This window comes from Nomascus leucogenys, chromosome 13 (assembly GCF_006542625.1).
Source record: "Nomascus leucogenys isolate Asia chromosome 13, Asia_NLE_v1, whole genome shotgun sequence".
In the NCBI taxonomy this organism is placed as follows: Eukaryota; Metazoa; Chordata; class Mammalia; order Primates; family Hylobatidae; genus Nomascus; species Nomascus leucogenys.
The window spans coordinates 107,132,982-107,152,869 of record NC_044393.1 but is presented as its reverse complement, the minus strand read 5'-3'; the positions used below and the strand labels follow the sequence as shown (position 1 = coordinate 107,152,869).

General features: G+C 52.3%; 1 protein-coding gene across 8 annotated transcripts in view; it reads right to left on the bottom strand.

Moving 5' to 3' along the window:
• Positions 1-14,582: 14,582 nt before the first annotated feature.
• WDR60 (WD repeat domain 60) overlaps positions 14,583-19,888 on the bottom strand; it is a 100,859-nt gene continuing 95,553 nt past the window's right edge. For all 8 annotated transcript variants that reach the window (XM_030826357.1, XM_030826358.1, XM_030826354.1 and 5 more), the window contains 2 exons: positions 18,523-18,746; positions 14,583-15,178 (listed from right to left, as the gene is read on the bottom strand). In XM_030826357.1, the coding sequence (XP_030682217.1) occupies positions 14,980-15,178; positions 18,523-18,746 (423 nt within the window). In that variant the 3' untranslated portion in view covers positions 14,583-14,979. The remainder of the gene's footprint in view (positions 15,179-18,522; positions 18,747-19,888) is intronic.

The following is a 19,888-nucleotide window of genomic DNA, read 5'->3' as shown; positions in this document are numbered from 1 at the left end:
GATTTCAGCCCTTTATTTTTATTTTCCTCCTCCTTTATCTGAGTTTTACTTTTCCCCTAGGGCACTTTTCCAAGGTGTTTGTAAATTGCCCCCAAACGTCAGGTCTGCAGTTGGCATCTCACCACTTAAGCCTGCACTTCACTGAGGTCTGCAGGGCTATGGAGGCTGAGCTGAAAGCACTTCCAAGTGATTCCCCAAGGAACGTCCTCACAGGAGCGTTCAGAGGGGCCCAGCCAATGCTTTTGCTGCTGAAGGAGCATCCCAGGGAGGTGACGAGCCCAGGGGCCCTGGCGCAGGGTGGCCCTGGAAGAAAGCACTGTGCTCCCAGCACTTGAACAGAACCCTTCTGCAAACACAGCGCTCAAACGGAAGCCTTCTGCAAACACAGCGCTCGTACGGAACCCTTCTGCAAACACAGCGCTCGAACGGAACCCTTCTGCAAACACAGCGCTCGAACGGAACCCTTCTGCAAACACAGCACTCCAACGGAACCCTTCTGCAAACACAGCGCTCAAATGGAACCCTTCTGCAAACACAGCACTTGAACGGAACCCTTCTGCAAACACAGGGCTTGAACGGAACCCTTCTGCAAACAACATTTGCATAAATTGCACTGTCGTTTTTGTACTTATTTACATCAGAGAGGCAGGCTGGGCTTTTTGAAAGAGCCACGCTGGCTGATCTTGCTCAGTCATGTGGCTCCTGATCAGCTGCATCCTTTCTTTGTAAAGTAGGGAAGGTAACAGCCACCTCTGAGGGCCAATGTCAAGACCCGGGCCTTCAAGGCTCCTAAGAGAACAAGGTGGCTGTGCCTTGGGAGGCTGAGGCCAGAGGATTGCTTGAGGCCAGAAGATCTAGACCAGCCTGGGCAACATAGCAAGACCCTGTCTCTACAAAAAAAATAAGAATAAAAATTAGCAAACATGGTGGCTGGCATCTGTAGTCCCAGCTACTCTGGAGGCTGGGGCAGGAGGATGGCTTGAGCCCAGGAGGTTGATGCTGCAGTGAAACTTGATCATGCCACTGCACTCCACCTGGGCAGTAGAGCAAGACCTTGCCTCAAAACAAAAAAAAGCACAAGGCAGCCGCATGGCTATTGCAGGAGCAGGAGGGGCTCTCCCAGCAAACTTCTGCTTGGGCTGACGTTGGGCCCCTCCCCCTGGAATGGGTTGTGCTGCAGCACAAGGCACTGTCTCCTGCGGAGGGGCCTGGTGGGGTCGGCCACAGAGGAAAGGGCTTAATTCATCCTCACTACGTCTCCACACATGCTGGGGAGTACCACACACGCCAGCATTGCACCGGCTTCTCCAGGGTTGACCAGAAGTTTCTGTTGTGCCTGGTGTGGGCAACTGTAAATTACAGGCTTTGAGTCAGAAGAAACCTTAAGCCCACCTGATGCTCTCGGCTCCGACTGTGCTCGGGCTCTGGCTCAGCAGCCTGTGCTCCCCGGCGTGTCCCCGCCTCACTTCGTCTAGGGGGTTGCTCTCCTGGAGGGCAAGGAGGCTGCAGTGTCACGGCTGCACCTCCCCGCACGATTCGGCAGGCACGTGGGAGGACGTGCCCAGACGGCAGGATTGCATTTTCCTGTTGTGGCGAAATTAAATTCTGAGCAAGTGTTATAGGAGGAGTTTTGTCTGTAAACGTTTATTCAAGAGGCAAAGGTAGCCTTTCTGGCTGAAAACTAGAAACTCATTCTATTTAACTAATGTGTAGTTTGCGGGGAGGTGGGATTTAGATGTATGTAAACCCCACCCCTGAACTATTGTGAGCTTTCTAGTGTGTGAAGCCAAGACACGGAACAAGTCGGCAAGAGACAAAAACGGGGAGATGCCAGGACGGGCATCAGTTCTGCTCCGCAGTGGCCCAGGGGCCCGTGTTCCCGCAGACACCAGCAGCTGATCCGCGCACAGAACAGGACCCTGGCCATGGTGAGGATGAGAGAATGCTCACGTTTCGGATCTCCGGTCCGTAGGTGGCTGGAAGGCCGGGTGTCGGGCGGGCGCTGCAGAGCCTCCCACGCGGCACAGGCTTCTGCCTGCTTTTCAACCACGGCTTTGCTGCTTTGACATTTCTGGAATCAAGGTGCACCTCATAAGCAACAGCAACGAAAATCACCTAGGGACGTGGCTCTGGCTGAAGGGCAGGTGCAGACCACACCCTCTCAGCGACCGCCCGCCCCCTTGTCTGGCTGCTGGAATTCTTGGCACTTCTGGCTCCACACACAGTGTAACCGTAACTACCACCTCCATCCCCAGTTATGACTAAGTGCCTTCAGAACGTCTTCAGTCTGATGCATTAAAGTACGTTTTTGGGCATGCAATTGACAGCCTGCCATGTGCCAGACAATAAAAATAAAGAGGGTAAAAATTTCCACATCTCTGAAAATACGTCACAAAATTCTCAGAATGGAAGAGCCTGTGTGTCAGGTTCACGGAAAGCAAAGGCCACATTTCAGCCGCGAGCAGCTGCCAGAGCTCGCCGCTGACTTTGACAAGAGCTGTTAACTCCCGGGCAATTCCCGGGAGTTCTTACAAAATACAGGCAACTGCACGAGAAGCAGAAATGCAACGGCGCCCGGTGGTGGCCGGCGTCCTTCCCCGTTACGCCCTGTCCCGAGGGGGCCAAGGACAAGGTTTTCAGGAATGACTTTTGAAGAAGAGACTAAGGAAGGTCCGAGAGACTCGGGATGTGGAGGCGGCTTAGGCAGGAGCTCTGGTTGTGACTTGGAAGAGAAACGATCCCAGAGAAGAAGGGCTCAGGGTCCCTTCAGGGAGGCGGCCAGCTCTGTCTGTCAAGAGAAGGATACCGAGGCCTGTGCTGCGGAGGCAAGGCCGGGGCAAGGCTTTCGGGTGGAGGGCGGCCTTTGCTTCTGAGAAGGCGGGAGGGGAGTGGGGGCAGAGGGAGGCCTTTGCTTCTGAGAAGGCGGGAGGGGAGTGGGGGAGAGGGAGGCCTTTGCTTCTGAGAAGGCGGGAGGGAGTGGGGGCAGAGGGAGGCCTTTGCTTCTGAGAAGGCGGGAGGGAAGTGGGGGCAGATGGCAGGAGGCCGGTGAGGGCCATGGGCCTGTCCCCAAAGTATCACTGGAATCGCTAAATGCCGGACACTGTCGATTTGAGGGCTGAGTCTCATGGCTCACCAGATAGTGAGTAAATTGAGGCACTTCAGGTGCTCCCCAGAGCGGAAGGCCGAGGGGCCCTCAGGGTCCCACAGACACTGGGGGGGCGGTGGCTGACAGGCCAGGAAGAGCTGGCCTGAGCGGGTGGCATTTAAAGCCCCTAGGCAGGGAGGGGTCCGCTGTGTCTGATACAGCACGTGGCTAAATAGCCCTTGTTTAAAAAGTGACACGCCCGGCGCTGCTCTTTCCCTGGGAGCGCTGTTCTGGAGTTAGCGGTGGACCTCACGGGTGCCGAGTGCATTTGCCCCCTGGGAGGCTCGATGCTCAGGGACTCCAGGCCTCAGCGTCTGCAGCAGATAATCAGAGGCTCGCCAGGTGACCTCCGGTGAGCTCCGTGCGGCTGCAGCCCAGCTGGAATCACTGAGATTAGGGAGGAAGAGGGGCCGCTTCCACGTAGTCCGTGGCACGTGGGAGGGATGAGCCCCCGGCGTGGACCCCGCGCTGGGGACCACAAACACGCCCCTCCAGCTGCTCCCCACTTGCATATTCTGTTCAGGAGCTACCCGGTAGGTTTTCTGGTTAATTCTCAATGAATGTAAGTCTATATTTCTAATGTATAGGAACAAAACAAAGAAGTAGTCTATCCACAACACACTTCCCAGCGGCTGGGCAGCAGTGGGCTCAGTCCTGCCAGAATCGGCCCCACAGGAGCAGCCGCAGCAGCCGGGACCTGGAGCCTGAGGCCAGCGCCGCAGAGGATGGAATCTGGAAAGGCAGGCGCCCTCCAGAATGACGTGCAGTGAGTCTGGATGACATGAGGAAGAGAAGAACGTGCATTTTGGATGCCTATTTACAATAGCACTGATTTCTTAGATTTAGAGACGATGGCAAAACCCTCCACTGAGTGTGATTAAAGTCGTGGAGAGCAAGGTGGGACCCAGGCCGGCAGCAGCAGCAGCAGCAGCGAAACAGATCAACAGACAACAGGGTGTTCAGGACCCAGTTCAGGGCTGGAGAGGAGAGAGATCGACAAAGAACTTGGCCATCACCAAGGAGCCCGATGCCGGGAGAGTGTGGACGGCAGCTCACAGGAGCCCGCTGTGCCGTCCCGGTCCAGCCACGCTTGCTCGAACCGCAGAGCGGGACAGCTCAGCCCACAGCTGCACAGAGGAAGGGCCTGGGCAACTGCCCACAGCCCCGAGGATCAGGCCTAACATTTTCCTAAAACTTCACATCTGTGTTGCCTTTTCCACTCGCACCGTCTCACTTCCGCCACGGGCTGGGAGGTAAGCAGGGCACATATAGTCCCCACCGGGCACTGGGATCTGAAGCCGTCGGCGACTTGCCTGGGGGCAGGGCTGCTCCACGGATCTGGGCATCAAGCTGAGGTTCCGGCTCCAAGCCCTGTCGCCTTCTCTCCTCTTCATTTGCTTTGTGGCGTCACAGCCTAAGCAAAAAGGAGACAGCAGTTCACTCAGGATGGGAGTACTCTCGTCCTGGCTTATTTGAAGGTTCCCAACACAGGTCCCCTCCTCCTACGGTGCAGGCCCTGGTGCTGACGGAGCCACTCCCCAGCCTCCCCGGCAGCCTCAACACCACACTGTCTCCACTGCCGCTTTAACTGTGGACGTGGTGACCAGCGGCCTTCCAGAGGTCGCCCCTCCAGGAACGATGGCATCGGCTCTGTGCAGGGAGGACAGCTGCTCCCAGATGAAGGGAGGAGGCCTGGGTCCCCACACAACACGGTCCCAGCCAGTCCCTGATTCGGGGTCGTGCTGGACACGTGTTCTGCACGGGGCCGGATGATGCGGATTTTAGCTTTGTGGATCCTACAGCCGCAGCCACAGACAAGACAAGGGCACGTGGCTGTGTCCCAGGAGAACTCTCTGCAGCTGCCGGCCACTTGTGGCCGCCTCCAGGTCTAGACTCTCACATGAGAGTAAAACAGATTTAAAAAATTATTTAAGCCATTGCCTCAAGGCTATTTCACAAGTCCAATGACAGGCCAAATTGGGCAAGCACAAGTATGAGTCAGGCCTATTCCAGTATTACAGAAAATCTGCAAGAGAGTTTAGAGGCGAGGCTCCGCCATACCTGCCAGAGCACCCAACCCCCCGGGCGACACCAGGGTGAGGACACACATTTCTACTTCTCGTCTCTGTGTCTTTGACCTCCCATCCTTCCTGCTTGGGCTACTCAGAGGGCTGAGTACTTCTACTCAGAAGCGCTGGGCTTCTCCGCCTACCCACAGCGCAGGGCCAGAACCACCGCCTAGCTCTTAGCACAAAATCTGCTCATAACTGGACGCTTAGGAAGTGTTCGTTGAACTGAACAGAGGCGAATTATAGGCTATTACCCCAAGACTGTGAAATAGCAGACATGTTCTGTGAGAACCTAGGAGACCGTTTTCCAAATCTGGGGCCGATTAATTCAGCTGTTGGAGGCTCTGGCCCCCACGCAGACTGAAGCCTCGGTTCAGGGCCAGCAGACGGCAGAGGTGCGGCAGGGTCAGAGCTGTGATCCGTGCAGCTCCTTCAGCCCTCATGGAGAAACAGCCAAAGGGCAGGCGTGGCCCAGAGCCAGCGGCATCTCTCCTGCACGAACCTGGGCAGAGACGGCATGAACAGAGTAAAGTGGTACGTCCAGGGACGCTTCCCCCGACATTATTTGATGGTCTCTTTCTTAAGAAAACAAAGGAAGCAACAATGTTTCAATGTGCCTCTTCAGGTATCCTCAGTGATTTATATTAAAAACCAGAGCCTTTGGAAACATCTTGAAATCATACTCTCCAGACTCACCCCAAAATACCCAACAGTGAAAGAGAACTTACTGTCCCACTAGAATGGACACTTTCTCTGGAGGGAGGAGAAGGTTGTCTAAAGACACTAACAGTAGGTGGGGCTTGTCTTGGCCTGTGGGGGACGGGGCATGGTGGAGGTGTGGGGAGGGACCGCCTTCCATCAGAAGGGACGAAATGAGCTGAATTTTCATGTCATAAACAGATTTACTATGCATGTCCTGATATGTATAAACCTTTAAAAAGACTCTAGAAATGCTATAATATTCAGAGAATTCTCTCTGGATGGTGATACTATAATTTTTTTCTTATTTATTTTTAATATAATTTCAGTTATCGTCAATATATAAATATTACTTTTAGAATTTAGGAAATAAGTGTAATTTTTTTAGAGAGAGAGTCTCATTCTGTTGTCCAGGCTGGAGAGCACTGGCACGAGCTCAGCTCACTGCAAACTCCACCTCCTGGGCTGCTCAAGCAATTCTCCCACCTCAGCCTCCCAAGTAGCTGAGACCACAGGCACACACCACCACACTCATCTAATTTTTATATTGTTAGGAGAGATGGGGTTTCTCTATGTTTCCCAAAAGGCTGGTCTTGAGCTCCTTGACTCAAGTGATCTGCCCACCTTGGCCTCCCAAAGTGCTGAGATTACAGGTGTGAGCGTGAGCCACTACACCCAGACTACATGTAACTTTTAAAGGAATATATGTACCATGCCCTGGTCTTAATAAGTATCTGATGCATGATAGGTGTATTAGTCTGTTCTCACACTGCTAATAAAGACATACTAGAGACGGGGTAATTCATAAAGGAAAGAGGTTTAATGGACTCACAGTTCCACATGGCTGGGGAGGCCTCACAATCATGGCCAAAGGCAAAGGAGAAGCAAAGGCACGTCTTCCAAGGTGCAGACAGGAGCGTGTGTGCAGGGGAACCATCCTTAATAAAACCACCAGATCATGTGAGACTTACTATCTCGAGAACAGCACAGGAGAAACCTGTCCCCATGATTCAGTTCCTTCCCACCAGATCCCTCTGAAAACACGTGGGGATTATAGGAGATACGCTGCATGATGAGATTTGGGTGGGGACACAGCCACCCATAGCAATAGGTTTTATACAAATATACATGCATGCTTGTATGTATATGCCATTCACCACCTTCCCCAAGCTAATTTTTAGGCATATACATAACCTATATGCCATTCACCACCTTCCCCAAGCTAATTTGTAGGCATATATATACATATATATAACCTATCGTGCATCAGGTACTTATTACACATATATATGTAACACACACACATATGTAACATATATATACACACACACATATGTAAGTGTGTGAGGCTACTTTTCTGCAGCCTCAACCTCTCCAGCTCAAGCCATTCTCCTACCTCAGCCCTCTGAGTAGCTGGGACTAGAGGTGTGTGCCATCATCCGCCCCCAGCTAAATTTTTTTGTAGAGATAGGGTCTTGCCATGTTGCCCAGACTGGTCTCAAACTCTGGGCTCAAGCAACCCCCTGCCTTGGCCTCCCAAAGTGCTGGGATTATGATAGGTTATATTTGTATCCAAGTACAATGTGAGCAGGAACCTTGTACTATGATCTTACTTTATAGTTTTTAAATAATACCATCATATTTAAGAGAATTACTTTATTCTAACCTGCATAAGTAAAATAAGCCAAGTGACTTTAGACTTTAGAATTCAGTGTCACTCAGTTCAGGAGAGGAGGGTAGGAGCAGCCACATGTGGGTCAGCTCAGTGTCACTCAGTTCAGGAGAGGAGGGCGAGGAGGGCAGGAGCAGCTGCAGGTGCCAGGTGACTTTAGACATGTGGGTCAGCTCAGTGTCACTCAATTCAGGAGAGGAGGGCGAGGAGGGTAGGAGCAGCTGCAGGTGCTGAGAATTCCCACCAGGGTCTGTCTGGCCACAGAACACCCTGTCCTGTTAGCCTATGGGTGCGGATGCCACCTGGGCTGGCACTGCACAGGTGGGAAGCAAGGACGGGGGAGCGTGATGCTGGCAGAGGCTGGCAGGAGCCCAAGGTGGTGGCCCCTGGACTCACCACCGTGCGCAGGAGGCGCTGAGGCTCACAGAGTTTCAAGGGGGCGCAGGCTGGGAGGTGGAAAGTGCGGTGGGTCCTGCAGGGTGTTGAGGAGAGTCCCCTCAGGCTGAGCCCACGCTATGCAATATGAAGGTGTGGATTCTGCCTTACGATGCGGCTGGAGGTTCACCCTACTTTTCTCCCTGTCCACAGTTCAAGGCTCCTTTTTATTCCCTTGGGATTTTTAAGTATCTAGTTTACTTTTCTGCTTTTACTGTCATAGGCTGTAAAGAGCCCACCAAAACCACCTCCTTAAAGAGCAAAAAATCCAACTGGCATTGGAGACCCCATCTCAGCCACAGAAGAGGCCTTCTCTAACCCAGACCTAGGAAGCTTCTGGCACCCCCTTAGCCATGGAGAAGAAAAGCTAAAAATACCAACTCAGGCAGGTGGGATGTCTGCTTTTTCCCTGGAACCCTTTGCTTGCGTGGGACACACCGAGATGGGAGCTGCTCCTCCCGTGCTCACTGGGGAACCTCCTCAGAAACTGTTCTGGACAGAAGGTGGGAGGAACCTGCCCACCTGGAGGATTCCCATCCCCCACAACATGCAAATCTAGCGCATCCCACAGGTGCCATGTGCGTGTTTACCACGCCCTCCTCGGAAGCCCCTCTCAGCTCTTCTTCTGCTGGTGGATTCTTCTGCTCTTCTTCCCACATGGATTTCCACCGCGACCTTGCCACATACCATGGCTTCGGGCCCCATGAGATTCACACCCACCATGGGCAGTGCAAGCCCGTGAGGTTTGGTGGTGGTGAGAGCTTTGCAGCAGGAAAGGTGGGACTGGAGGATGCCTCGACCCAGGGTGATTCTATTCCCAGGGGGTGTGAACACGGAGGCTCTGGAACACATCCCCCTAAAACTCCCTGGAAGCCCTCACGTCCCCCGAGGCACAGCAGCCAGGCGAAGGCCAGGTTTGGATGCAGGGAGGCAGGAGGAGCTCCCCACTAGTCACACTGGAGAACACGCTCCTTCAGCTCCTCAGAACTGGCGCCAGCTCAGCCTCAGGCAGCCCCAGTGCCAGGTGAGCCCCAGGGGAGTTAGAGGGGTGAGGACTCAGAGGAGCCCGGGAAGAACCACCAGTTCACTTCTCTGCTCTCTGCCCTCTCACCTGACACCTCTCAGCACCAAGCACTCCCCAAACTGTGCACCTCCCACGCAGGTGCCAGGACAGAGGCCAGCACGCCCTGGGGCTCCAGCACCCTCCTGTGGCTGGTAGGAACATGCCCAGTCTCTCCTTGTGGCCCTGGGCCTCTGGCTCATGCTCCCAGCACCTGTAGCTCCAGGCCTGGCTGGGCGTCCCCTCTCCCTGTGCCTCTCGCAAACTCCCTGCCTGTCTTTGCTTCACTCCCGCTTGTCCTTTGAGACCTGGCTTGGTGCCATCGTTCAGGGACCTGCCAGGATCCCGGCTGTGCCCAGTGATGGGGGGCAGGGTCCCTGCAAAATAGAAGGAAAAGGCACAGCCACTTCCAGGCCAAAAAATAAAAGACAATGATTTACCTCCCTCTCTTCTGTCCATAAAACAGGTCCAGCATTCAACCAAAATGCTCAAGTAGCATAGAAAAAAGTAAGAATAAAACCACATTCCCAAGAGACAAAACAATCATCAGAACAAGACACAGATATGACTCAGATGCTGGAACTATTTGACAGGGGATTTTAAATAACTATGACTGACACATTAAAGGCTGTGATGGAAAACGTGGACAACATGCAAGATCAGATAGGCTGTGCCAGATGCAGTAGCTCACAACTGGAATCATATACAGGCCAGGCATGGTGCTCACACCTGGAATTCTAGAGAGGCCCAGGCATGATGGCTCACACCTGGAATCATATAGAGGCTGGGTGCAGTGCTCACACCTGGAATCATAGAGAGGCCAGGCACAGTGGCTCATACCTGGATTCCCAGCACTTCAGGAGGCCAAGGTGGGCGGATCACTTGAGGTCAGGAGTTCAAGAACCAGCCCGGCCAACGTGGCAAAACCCCATCTCTATTAAAAATACAAAAATCAGCCGAGTGTGGTGGTGCACACCTGTCATCCCATCTACTTGGGAGGCTGGAGCGCGAGAATCACTTGAACCCGGGAGGCAGAGGCTGCGGTGAGCCAAGATCACACCAGAGTGAGACTCTGTCTCAAAAATAAATAAATTTTTTAAAGTGTGCAACTTGGCCAGGCATCGTGGCTCACACCTGTAATCTCAGCACTTTGGAAGGCCGAGGCAGGCGGATCACCTGAGGTCGGGAGTTCAAGACCAGCCTGAGCAACATGGAGAAACCCCATCTCTACTAAAAACACAAAATTAGCCAGGCGTGGTGGCACATGCCTGCAATCCCAGCTACTCAGGAGGCTGAGGCAGGAGAATCGCTTGAACCTGGGAGGCGGAGGTTGCAGTGAGCCGAGATTGCGCCATTGCACTCCAGCCTGGGCAAGGAGAGTGAAACTCCATCTCAAAAAACAACAAAAAAGGAAAAATGAAAGGCATTTCCTTGATTCTTAGGTGTCCTTACTTGTCTTGCTTTGCCCTGTTCTCCCGGCCTTTGATGCTCCTCCTGTGCTCTCCTCTAGCTTTCCGCTCCTTTCCCTGAAGCCAAGCTGCCTGAGCTTCCTGCTCCCTGAACTGCGCCATCTGTGCGGCTCTGGCCCCTCCCTCCTACCTTTGCTGCTGTGCGATGATTCGTTCTGTGGCGTCACCTCTGCTGTCATGGAGTCATCTCCAGACTGGTTGCCAACAAGCAGGGCGGGGTGGACCCTCGCTCTGGTCTACACACTGGAGTAGGGACAGGGCCGGGTGCACCCTTCCTCTCGTCTACACTCTGGAGCGAGTGGGGACTGTCTACAGTCCTGCCCAGGCAGATGCTTTTCCAGGACAGATCAGCTCAGCTAAAGCAGCATCTTCTCTCCCAGGCTTCACTGTCTCTCAGATATTCCAAATAAACTATTTTAAAAAGCCTACTTCGGCAGTCAGGACTGTGTGTGACTATGCTAATCTCTGTATCTTCAGAGATTATTTCTGGCGAAATTACATTTTGGCATTTCACCACCTGTGGGGTGTTCCTGGTGTTGAGTCTCCAAGAGGATGGGAGGCCAGAGGTGCTGATGGACGGCAGTGCTGTCGCCCAGGGCAGCACCCACTGCTTGGAGGAGCTGCTTTCTCGGAGGCAGGCGTGGACCTCAGGGCGCAGGGGCTGCCCGGTTCTGTGCCATGTTCTCCAGTCCAGGACCAGCCATCTGTTCATTAGGAGTCAGTCCGAGATTAGCGGAACCTTCTTTAGTAGGAGGGCCGTGTCTCCTCTTTGCGTCTTCCTGAGCATTTTAGTGAGATTTGGAAGAGCTGATGATGTTAACCACATCTGCCATTTTATTGTGAGGCCACAAAACTTACATTTCCTTGTTGTGTTTTTACCATACCTGGGACCTTGAACATCTACGTGTCACTGGGTAAACCACAGCCGTGACTAGACCCCCTCTGGATTCCAGTTTACGTCAAATGGAATTTTGTAAATAATTGTGGGGGGTGTGGGGTCATTGAGGGACGAGACTGTAGCCTCCAGGAATAAAAGTCTGCATATCCAGTTATGCTTGTACATTCCGATACGACTCTGCCCTGCAGATGCAACTGCCACTCAGCCATCCCCCACGCCACTGTTCACTGAGCATCTCCCGTGTCCGAGGCGATGACCGTGAGAAAACAGAAGTGCCTCCGTCCAGCGCAGCAAGCAGGGCGTCGTCAGTACCCAAATAACCCACATGAGAAAAGGAACGTTTTAATTTACTTCTACTGATGTGGCAAATGTTGAAAGAAAAGTGTTTTCTAAATAACAAAAACACGACTGAAAAAGAGAAAATTAAATTACCGCTGTCTGCCTTGGAAGAAAGCACTCAGCCTGCATGCAGCGAGGCACCAGGGTGGGCTTGGAGACCCCCGTGTGGAAGCGGCCTTGCCGCGAAGTCAGAAGGGAAGCCCACGGTGGGAAGGAACCGCCTCCCGCGCTGTCGGCCCACCTCTTGCCACATCTGTTTTCCTAATCTGCTGTGAAACGTGTTTTTTAGAGGCTGCGATTACTCCATCCTGTTGCCTGTCTCACCTTCCTCTGGAAGATCCTGGAGGCATCACTAGCGCCAGGGCAGGCTGCACCCGGGAAGGGCCAACAAACACCGGGCGGGCTCCTCCCTGGGGGTGAGGCTGAGGGGCAGATCACTGGTCTTTTTGGATTTTTCTTTCTTCATGAACTTCACATTTCTATATGGCTCAAAAAATACTCAATGGTTAGGAGCCTGGGAAGGACGCATTCAAGGACATCGTGGAGCAGAAGCTGCACAGGCCAACCAGCCACGGGGCAGAAGCCGCCCAATGGCCACAGGTGCTTCCGAAGCAGCACGTCAGACACGGCAGCCGGGGAGAGCTGGGCCTCCTCTCGCCCCTGGCCTCTGTGAGGCCGCACCTCCTGGGCCCTGGCAGAGGATGAGCAAGGGCTTTAGAGGGGGGAGTGAGCCCCCAGCGAGGCAGGGGGCTCACGTCGGGAGGACGTAACTGAGCTGCAGACGGTCCTCCCTTGGGAGCTCCCCCTACAGCCACAGCACTGTGACCGGGCACATAACTCAGGAGCCAGACAGAACTCCCTGGATTCCCTTGAGCTGATTTACTGAGCAGTTTCAGAGACCTGAGCCCAAGCAGACTGCCTCCCAGGTTACAAAGGAGTCAGGACAGAGAACGAACTGTGAACTGCAGATGACAGCTGAGAATTCGCCGACACCAAAACCCAGAAGAGGCCCAAAGAAAAGGAGGGACAAATATTCATTCTAACTTTAAATAAGATGGAATCTGAGGCTAAGAACTTACCTCAATCTCAACACTTCTAGATAAATCATCAAGCCGGTTGCAAAACAGCAGCAAGGACTCGGGAGGCCGTGTGTCCACCCCACTTCCCCACGCAACTGTGAACCTGAGTTCCGTGAAGATGCAGAGAGGGGCCGCATGCCTGTCCACTTCCTTCCCCACATGACTGTGACCCTGAGTTCCACGAAGATGCAGATGGAAGATGAACAAATTCCAGCCATTTGTTTAATGAGGATTGGCTGAGCCTCTACTGACACAGCAGGCACTGTAGCAGGCACCTGGAATTCAGCAGCCAACAAGACAAGGTTCCTGTGCCCATGGGACAGAGACGGGGGTGCATGGGCCAGCGAAGGCAGACCAACCCTGGCTGCATCTCACTGCCATCCATCCACGGGACCCTGGGACCCCAGGATGCGTGTGCTTACATGTGCACATTCCAACACACGACAGAGTCCTGGGATGGGACTGGACGGGAAGGGACGGTCACTGTTCATGTTACTCTGTCTCAGCTGTCTTAACAAGCATGTAGGGTTCTGACGGTTTTTTGGTTGTTTTTGTTTTTGAGATGGAGTCTCGCTCTGTTGCCCAGGCTGGAGTGCAGGGCTGCGATCTCAGCTCACTGCAACCTCCACCTCCCAGGTTCAAGTAATTCGCTTGCCTCAGCCTCCTGAGTAGCTGGGATTACAGGCACCCGCCAGCTCGCCGAGCTCATTTTTGTATTTTTAGTAGAGAAGGGATTTCACCATGTTGGCCAGGCTGATCTGAAACTCCTGACCTTGCGATCCACCCACCTCGGGCTCCCAAAGTGCTGGGATTATAGATATGAGCCACTGTGCCTGGCCAGCGGTTTCAAATCAACGATTAAAAAGCAGCAAAGAAAGGCTGGCGGTTGCTCGGGTGGCTGGAGAGGCCCATGAGAGACGTGCAGGCCTGCCGCTGGGGAGGGGGATGTGTCTGCAGCATCACAGCCGGTCTGGTGGGTCCCTCCCAGACGCCTTCCAGGTCTAAGACGCTCCAGTTCTGGCCGAGTAAGCGGAGACGATCTTGTGACCCAGTGAGAAGACCTAACTGTGCCCATCCATTTGCCTCACAGACCCATCGACATCCAACAGTACTGGGAACATTCTAGGAGGGTGATGGGGCAAAGGGACGGGTGTTTGTGACACATTCTGGGATTTTCCTGTCCTCACCCCAGAACTCTCCTGTCTTTGTGCTATGGTTTGAACGTGTGTGTCCCTCCAACATTCAAAGCCTGGAACTTAAGCACAAGGGTGATGCTGTTAAGGGGTGGGGCCCTTTGAGAGGCAGAGCCCTGGTGAACGGATCGGTGCTGTCAGCAGAGAAGCTGAAAGCCCCAGAGCCTTTCTGTCCTCCGCTACTGTACGAGGGCACAGCCATGAGGTGCTGCGGAAAGCAGAGGGCAGCTGACCAGACAGGAAACCCGGGGCGCCTTGATGCTGAATTCCACCTGCAGGAAACAGGAGGTGCAGATTTCTGTTGCTGATAAATAACCCAGCCTAGGACATTTTGTTACAGCAGCATGATTCCTAGTCTACCTGAGCTACAAAATTCAAGGGAGTTTATTTACTTGTACGATTTCTACATAAGGACAACTTTTACTACGAATGGAAAACCTGTCTGACTTGCTCTGCAAAGATGACATTCCAATAATCCCAAAGGAAGGTGCTCAAGAATTTTAAGAAAACACTATTGGCAGAGGTCATTTCAGTGGAGTAATTCCTTTTAATTTAGATGTGCATTCACATACTTTATGCATAAGAAAATAGTTCATTAAGATACATTTTCATGGTAGGCTGTTTAAAATCTAGTAGTAATGTGACAGTATTTTAAACTGTTCTAAAAATAACTCGAAATACTCTCAGAAAAGAGCATCCCGGACGTGGCTCTACGCTCCCCTGGAAGTTTAGTAAATGCTAGAATGTTCTTTGTTTCCATTCAAAAGTAGTCATTTACTGGGAATACCAAAGAAATACTCACGTAAAATAAATTATATACAGAAGATACATAAATACACTTGCACACAAATGTAGAATTATCCACCTTATGTCTTTTAAATTTGGGTCATTACAGAAACGCCGTCCTCTCAGCAACACCCGCTACTTGTGTGGTTTCCCCTCTTGCCACAGGGCTTCCTGCAAAAGCAGACGCAGCCTGTTGCACTCGTCCACCTCCGGGGCTGCCCACTGCCTCTTCAGGTGCTGGATGTCGATGGAGCCAGAAGCCCTGGCCAGCACCAGGGCCAGGAAGCTGCCAGCAGCCTTCTCGGGCTCACCCACCACAGCCATGGCCACCAGCCTGCAGGGAGAGGGGCAGAAGCAGAGGGTCAGTGCACACACAGGGACATTCGGTTCTGAGTCTTCAAAATGTCGATCTTCCATGGGAAGAGTGAAACAGATGAGAAATTCTAAAAATACCAATAGCCAAAATGAAAGCTAGACCAGAAATAAATGTGTGAAAACACATTTCTGCATGTCAGAGGCCTGCTGGACGGACCTTCGCAGAGGTAAGTGATGAGGATGTGCTGCTCTCTCCTCAGGCCGGGAGTCAGTAGCCCCCCAGCAGGTCCCTGGAGAAGGTGGGGGCCGTCAGAGGCACAGACGGGCCCATCTATCAGAGCCTCTTCCTTGGTCTCCAGCCTCCCTGGATCTCACCCACAGCTGAGTGTCAGGACTCACAAGTCTGCATCTCCAGCCCGGACTCACCCTGGAGCCCCGGACCCCTCCACTCCTGGCCTCCGTGGGACCAGCACCTCCATCATCCACCCAGTGCCCAAGCACGAGACCTGGGGCCACCCCGTCTCCCCGATCTCACTCCCAGGGGCCCCTTCCCTCACTCTGATGACCACAAGCTCCCTGATCAGGCCCCAGCTTTAATCTCCTCCTGAGGCTGACAGAGACTCTTAAAGACACCTCTGCTGTCCACCTGGCCCCCATTCAAACCCCCTCCTGTGGCTGGTAGGAACACGCCCAGTCTCTCCTCGTGGCCCTGGGCCTCCGGCTCACGCTCCTGGCACCTGCAACTCCAGGCCTGGCTGGGGATCCCGTCTCCCCGTGCCTCTTGCAGACTCCCTGCCCGTCTTTGCTTCACTCCCACTTGTCCTTTGAGATCCAGCTTGGTGCCATCGCCTGCCAGGATCCCAGCTATGCCCGATGATGGGGGTAGGGTCCCTGCCCTTCTCACTACAGGGGTGAAAATCACATCCAACCTGACAGCTACCTGAGTGCACCCCCTCCCTGCTCACTCCACAGGACGTGGGGCAGCAGAGTGTGGGAATGAAGCCTTGTGACACCCCAAAAGGGGCAGACCATGAGGAACTACAAGCCACTCGGATTTTCACCAGGGGATACTTTAATACTGCGATTCAATTGTGTGTGTAAAGCACGGGTGATGTTTAGCTGCAAACTTGAAAACATCAGTAACAGATGGTGGACACCAAAGGCTTCCCTCACACTGGGCAAATAAAACAGTCCCTTGGTAAGCTATGTCTAGATGCTTTAAAACCACACCTACGATAGATGTGTAAACACAGTACTAGCACCCGTCAGTTCTTTTACACGTCCTTCAGATTTGTTAAGGTAGACAGAATCCAACCAAAGAGGGCAGAGGACAAAAGCGAAGTTGGACCCAACGCTGAGCTGCCACGAGGCTGCCACCTCCTGTGCTGGCCCCGAGGGCCCCTGCCTGTTCCTCACAGCCAACCTGCTTCTCAGCCACATGCAGCAGCGAGTCACTGTCAGAGACTCTAAAAGTGTTAAATCCTTGCTTGTATCCAAACTCCATCCTTTCAAACATCTGTTTCTTCTTGTTCTGTTTCTCTGTCTAACCAGAGAAAAGTAACTGGGCACTTTCTGTGCTCAACAGGAGAGAGCGCCACCTCCTTCCAGAGCCTTCTCCCGTGTGGGAAGTAGAAGTAGAGGAACGTGGGCCGGGGCTGCCGCCTCCTTCCTGAGAGATGGACGGGGTTGACCTGGGCATCCGGCACTGCTGAGGGGTTAGGGGAGCTCCAGGGCAGCTGGTCATCGGGGTCTCAGCTGGAGATTGAAGCCAGGGTCCCTAGCACATTCTCCTTCATGGAAAGCCATGATGCCCCTAAGACAAGGCTCCAGAACCGAAGGGTCCCTAACCTGCTAATGACATCACACACAGAGCTGGGGCTCCTGTGCTCAGACCGTCCGGTCCCCACCACAGCAGCACAGCCCACCCTGGGGTGTGCCACCTGCCCCTGCCCAGGCCCTGCTGCCCCCATCCAGACCCCATCTCCTAGGTCTCTGCCCAAACGTCCCTGTGATAGGACCATCCTTCCTGCCCCCTCGGCCCTGACCCGAACTCTGACCTCTTCCTCATCATCTGCCTCCACAGCACGTTTTCCAGCACATTTCGGGACCCCCTCGTTCACTCTGCTCATTGTCTGTCTTGCCCACCAGGGAGGGAGAGATCTCAGGGTGCGGAGCCCCAGCCGCCAGGCACAGTTGGTGCTGGGTAAATGTGTTTATCCTGTAACGCAGGCACGGACACGCTTTCTGGAATAATAAACTGCAGGTGTGTTGTGTAGTTATATCTGCAAATCACAGTCTGGATTTTAATGTATTTTTTAATAATCAGAATAATGTAAGTAAACCTAGGAATCAGACTAAATAAATGCAATTCTTAATTTCATTCAAATCTCATTGGGATACCCCCAACATTTTATTAAATTCTTATCTTTCCTTTACAAAAAGGCTATGGGATTTCTCTCCCCAGGTCAACACGAACCCTCACAGTAGGAGAATTTATTAAAAAGAAATGTAAAATCTCAAGAAAAAAACACAGCTGAACAGACAAGCAGGGCTCAGGGACAGCGCCTCATGATGAAAGCTTTTGTGAACACTTCTGCTGTGAAACAAACAAAGCAACAAAGAACTACCTAACAGTGGTGTTGATGGGAGTGCGTCCGTCTTAATTCCATCAGTGACATCACGTGAACTGACGTGCACGCCCTGGCCGCGCTGGTCTGCCTGTGAGCTGGGAGCCCCTCAAGGGGCCTGGGCCGGAATGGCTTTAGTGTGGCGTCATGTGGACCATTAATTCCACGCACCATCCTCCTTTCCCCCTTTAGACACTAGGGGAACACCTAGTACCTCGTTCAGACATTACAAACTTATAGCTCCTAAGACTGGCAAAGGAACATAACTAAGAAGCTCTCACAAACTATCATTTCTTACGCACAGAATACTAATGATGGGGAAATACTGCACGACGAATCTGTTAATCTAATAGACTAGCTTGGGCTAAATATAATCACACTTTAAAGTGGCTTTAAAAATATTATTTAAATGCACAACCCAACAGGTAAACTGTTGACTCAGTGGTGGTGGTGGTGGTGTGGAAACAGGCCCATGGTTGCACCTCACGTGCCTCCGGCCGGGATGTGGGACAGGGTGCTAGAAATCTCTGCCTTCCACTCAACTTTCTGTGAACCTAACACCGCTCTCAAAAACAGTATTTTTAAATTTTTAACTAAACATATTATTTAAATTTACATATGGCCATATCTTAAAATGTAGCAGCCTCATGCAAAAATTAAAGAAGAAAGACCACAAGTGGCGCCTGTGGCCAAAGCACCCCCCGACCAGCAGCTGGTCCAGAGCTTCCCCACTTGCCTGTTGGGGGAGAGCTGCTGTTTGGCGACAGGACCCAGATCGCTCTGGAGGAGGTCCCAGATGTAGATGTTGGATGTGTCGTCCTGCACCAGGAACACGGCAGGCCTGGTCGGGGACCACTGTAGGCCGGTGACCGCGTGGCTGTCCGTGCTGCTGTCCCACTGCAGGAGTGGAAACGCACAGCTCAGCTGGTGAAGCCTGATGCTTCCGTCTGAACAGCCGGCCTGTGACCAGGAAGGATGAACACTGCTGAGCATGACCTTTTCCTTTCTTTTTTTGAGACAGGGTCTCGCTCTGTCACCCAGCCTGGAGTGCAGTGGTGCAATCACAGCTCATGGCAGCCTTGACCTCCTGGGCTCAATCAACCCTCCTGCCTCGGCCTCCTGAGTATCTGGGACTACACGCGGGCACCACTACACCCGCCTTTTATATCGTTCGTAGAGATGAGGTCTCACTATGTTGCCCAAGCTGGTCTCAAACTCCTGGCTTCAAGTGATCCTCCTACCTTGGCCTCCCAGAGTGCTGGGAGTACAGGTGTGAGCCATCATGCCCAGCCTCTTTCTTGCTTTTTTCTTAACTTGATCTCAGCAGCCAGAGAAATTTTTCAGAGGATTAGCTTTCTTTAGCTTGTACTGCAAAAACATTAATTTGTTGTTTTCCAAACATAAAATTATAACATTGAATCTCTCCTCACAAATTACAAAGGTGAGCACTTGCCTGACTCTGATACGCCTTGTGTTTCTCTTCCAAAGTGGCCAATAATCAACAGATTCAGCGACTATATAAACACATACTTATTTTTAACAAAGTTGAATATCAGTGATTCAAGTATGGGCCGTTAAGACTGGCTCCATGAAAATATGGCAGCTTTTACAAAACTACATACATTTGTGTCAATAGTATGGCTCTATACTTCTCTCGGATTGAAATTTTCATAAAATCAAACAACTGGTTTAATAAAAGACCAAATTTTTAGCTTTTAAAGAGAAGATTAATTCCTTTTTACTCAACATATTTTATCTTTCCCATATTCAAAAAAAGAAAAAATCAAGAATGGGAGTAAAATTCTAAAATGAAACATAAACAGAAACAAATTTAAAAACCTGTATTCCAAATAAATAACATAAGCACACAGGAAGGAGGCGCAGGAACCAGGCCACAAAATTTCTAACACCCCGGGAAATGGTGCACTTTACACCCGGAACCCAAGCACAGCCCGGAACACTGGCTGCCCAGTGGCCTTCATTTGCCCAGGCATGAAGAGCTCTGTGTATTCCAGGAGTGAGCATGAGAACGGAAAGTGCAGGAAGCATCCATCCAGATCAATCATCCTAATAACACGCTGTCTGAGAGGCAGGCACAGCCA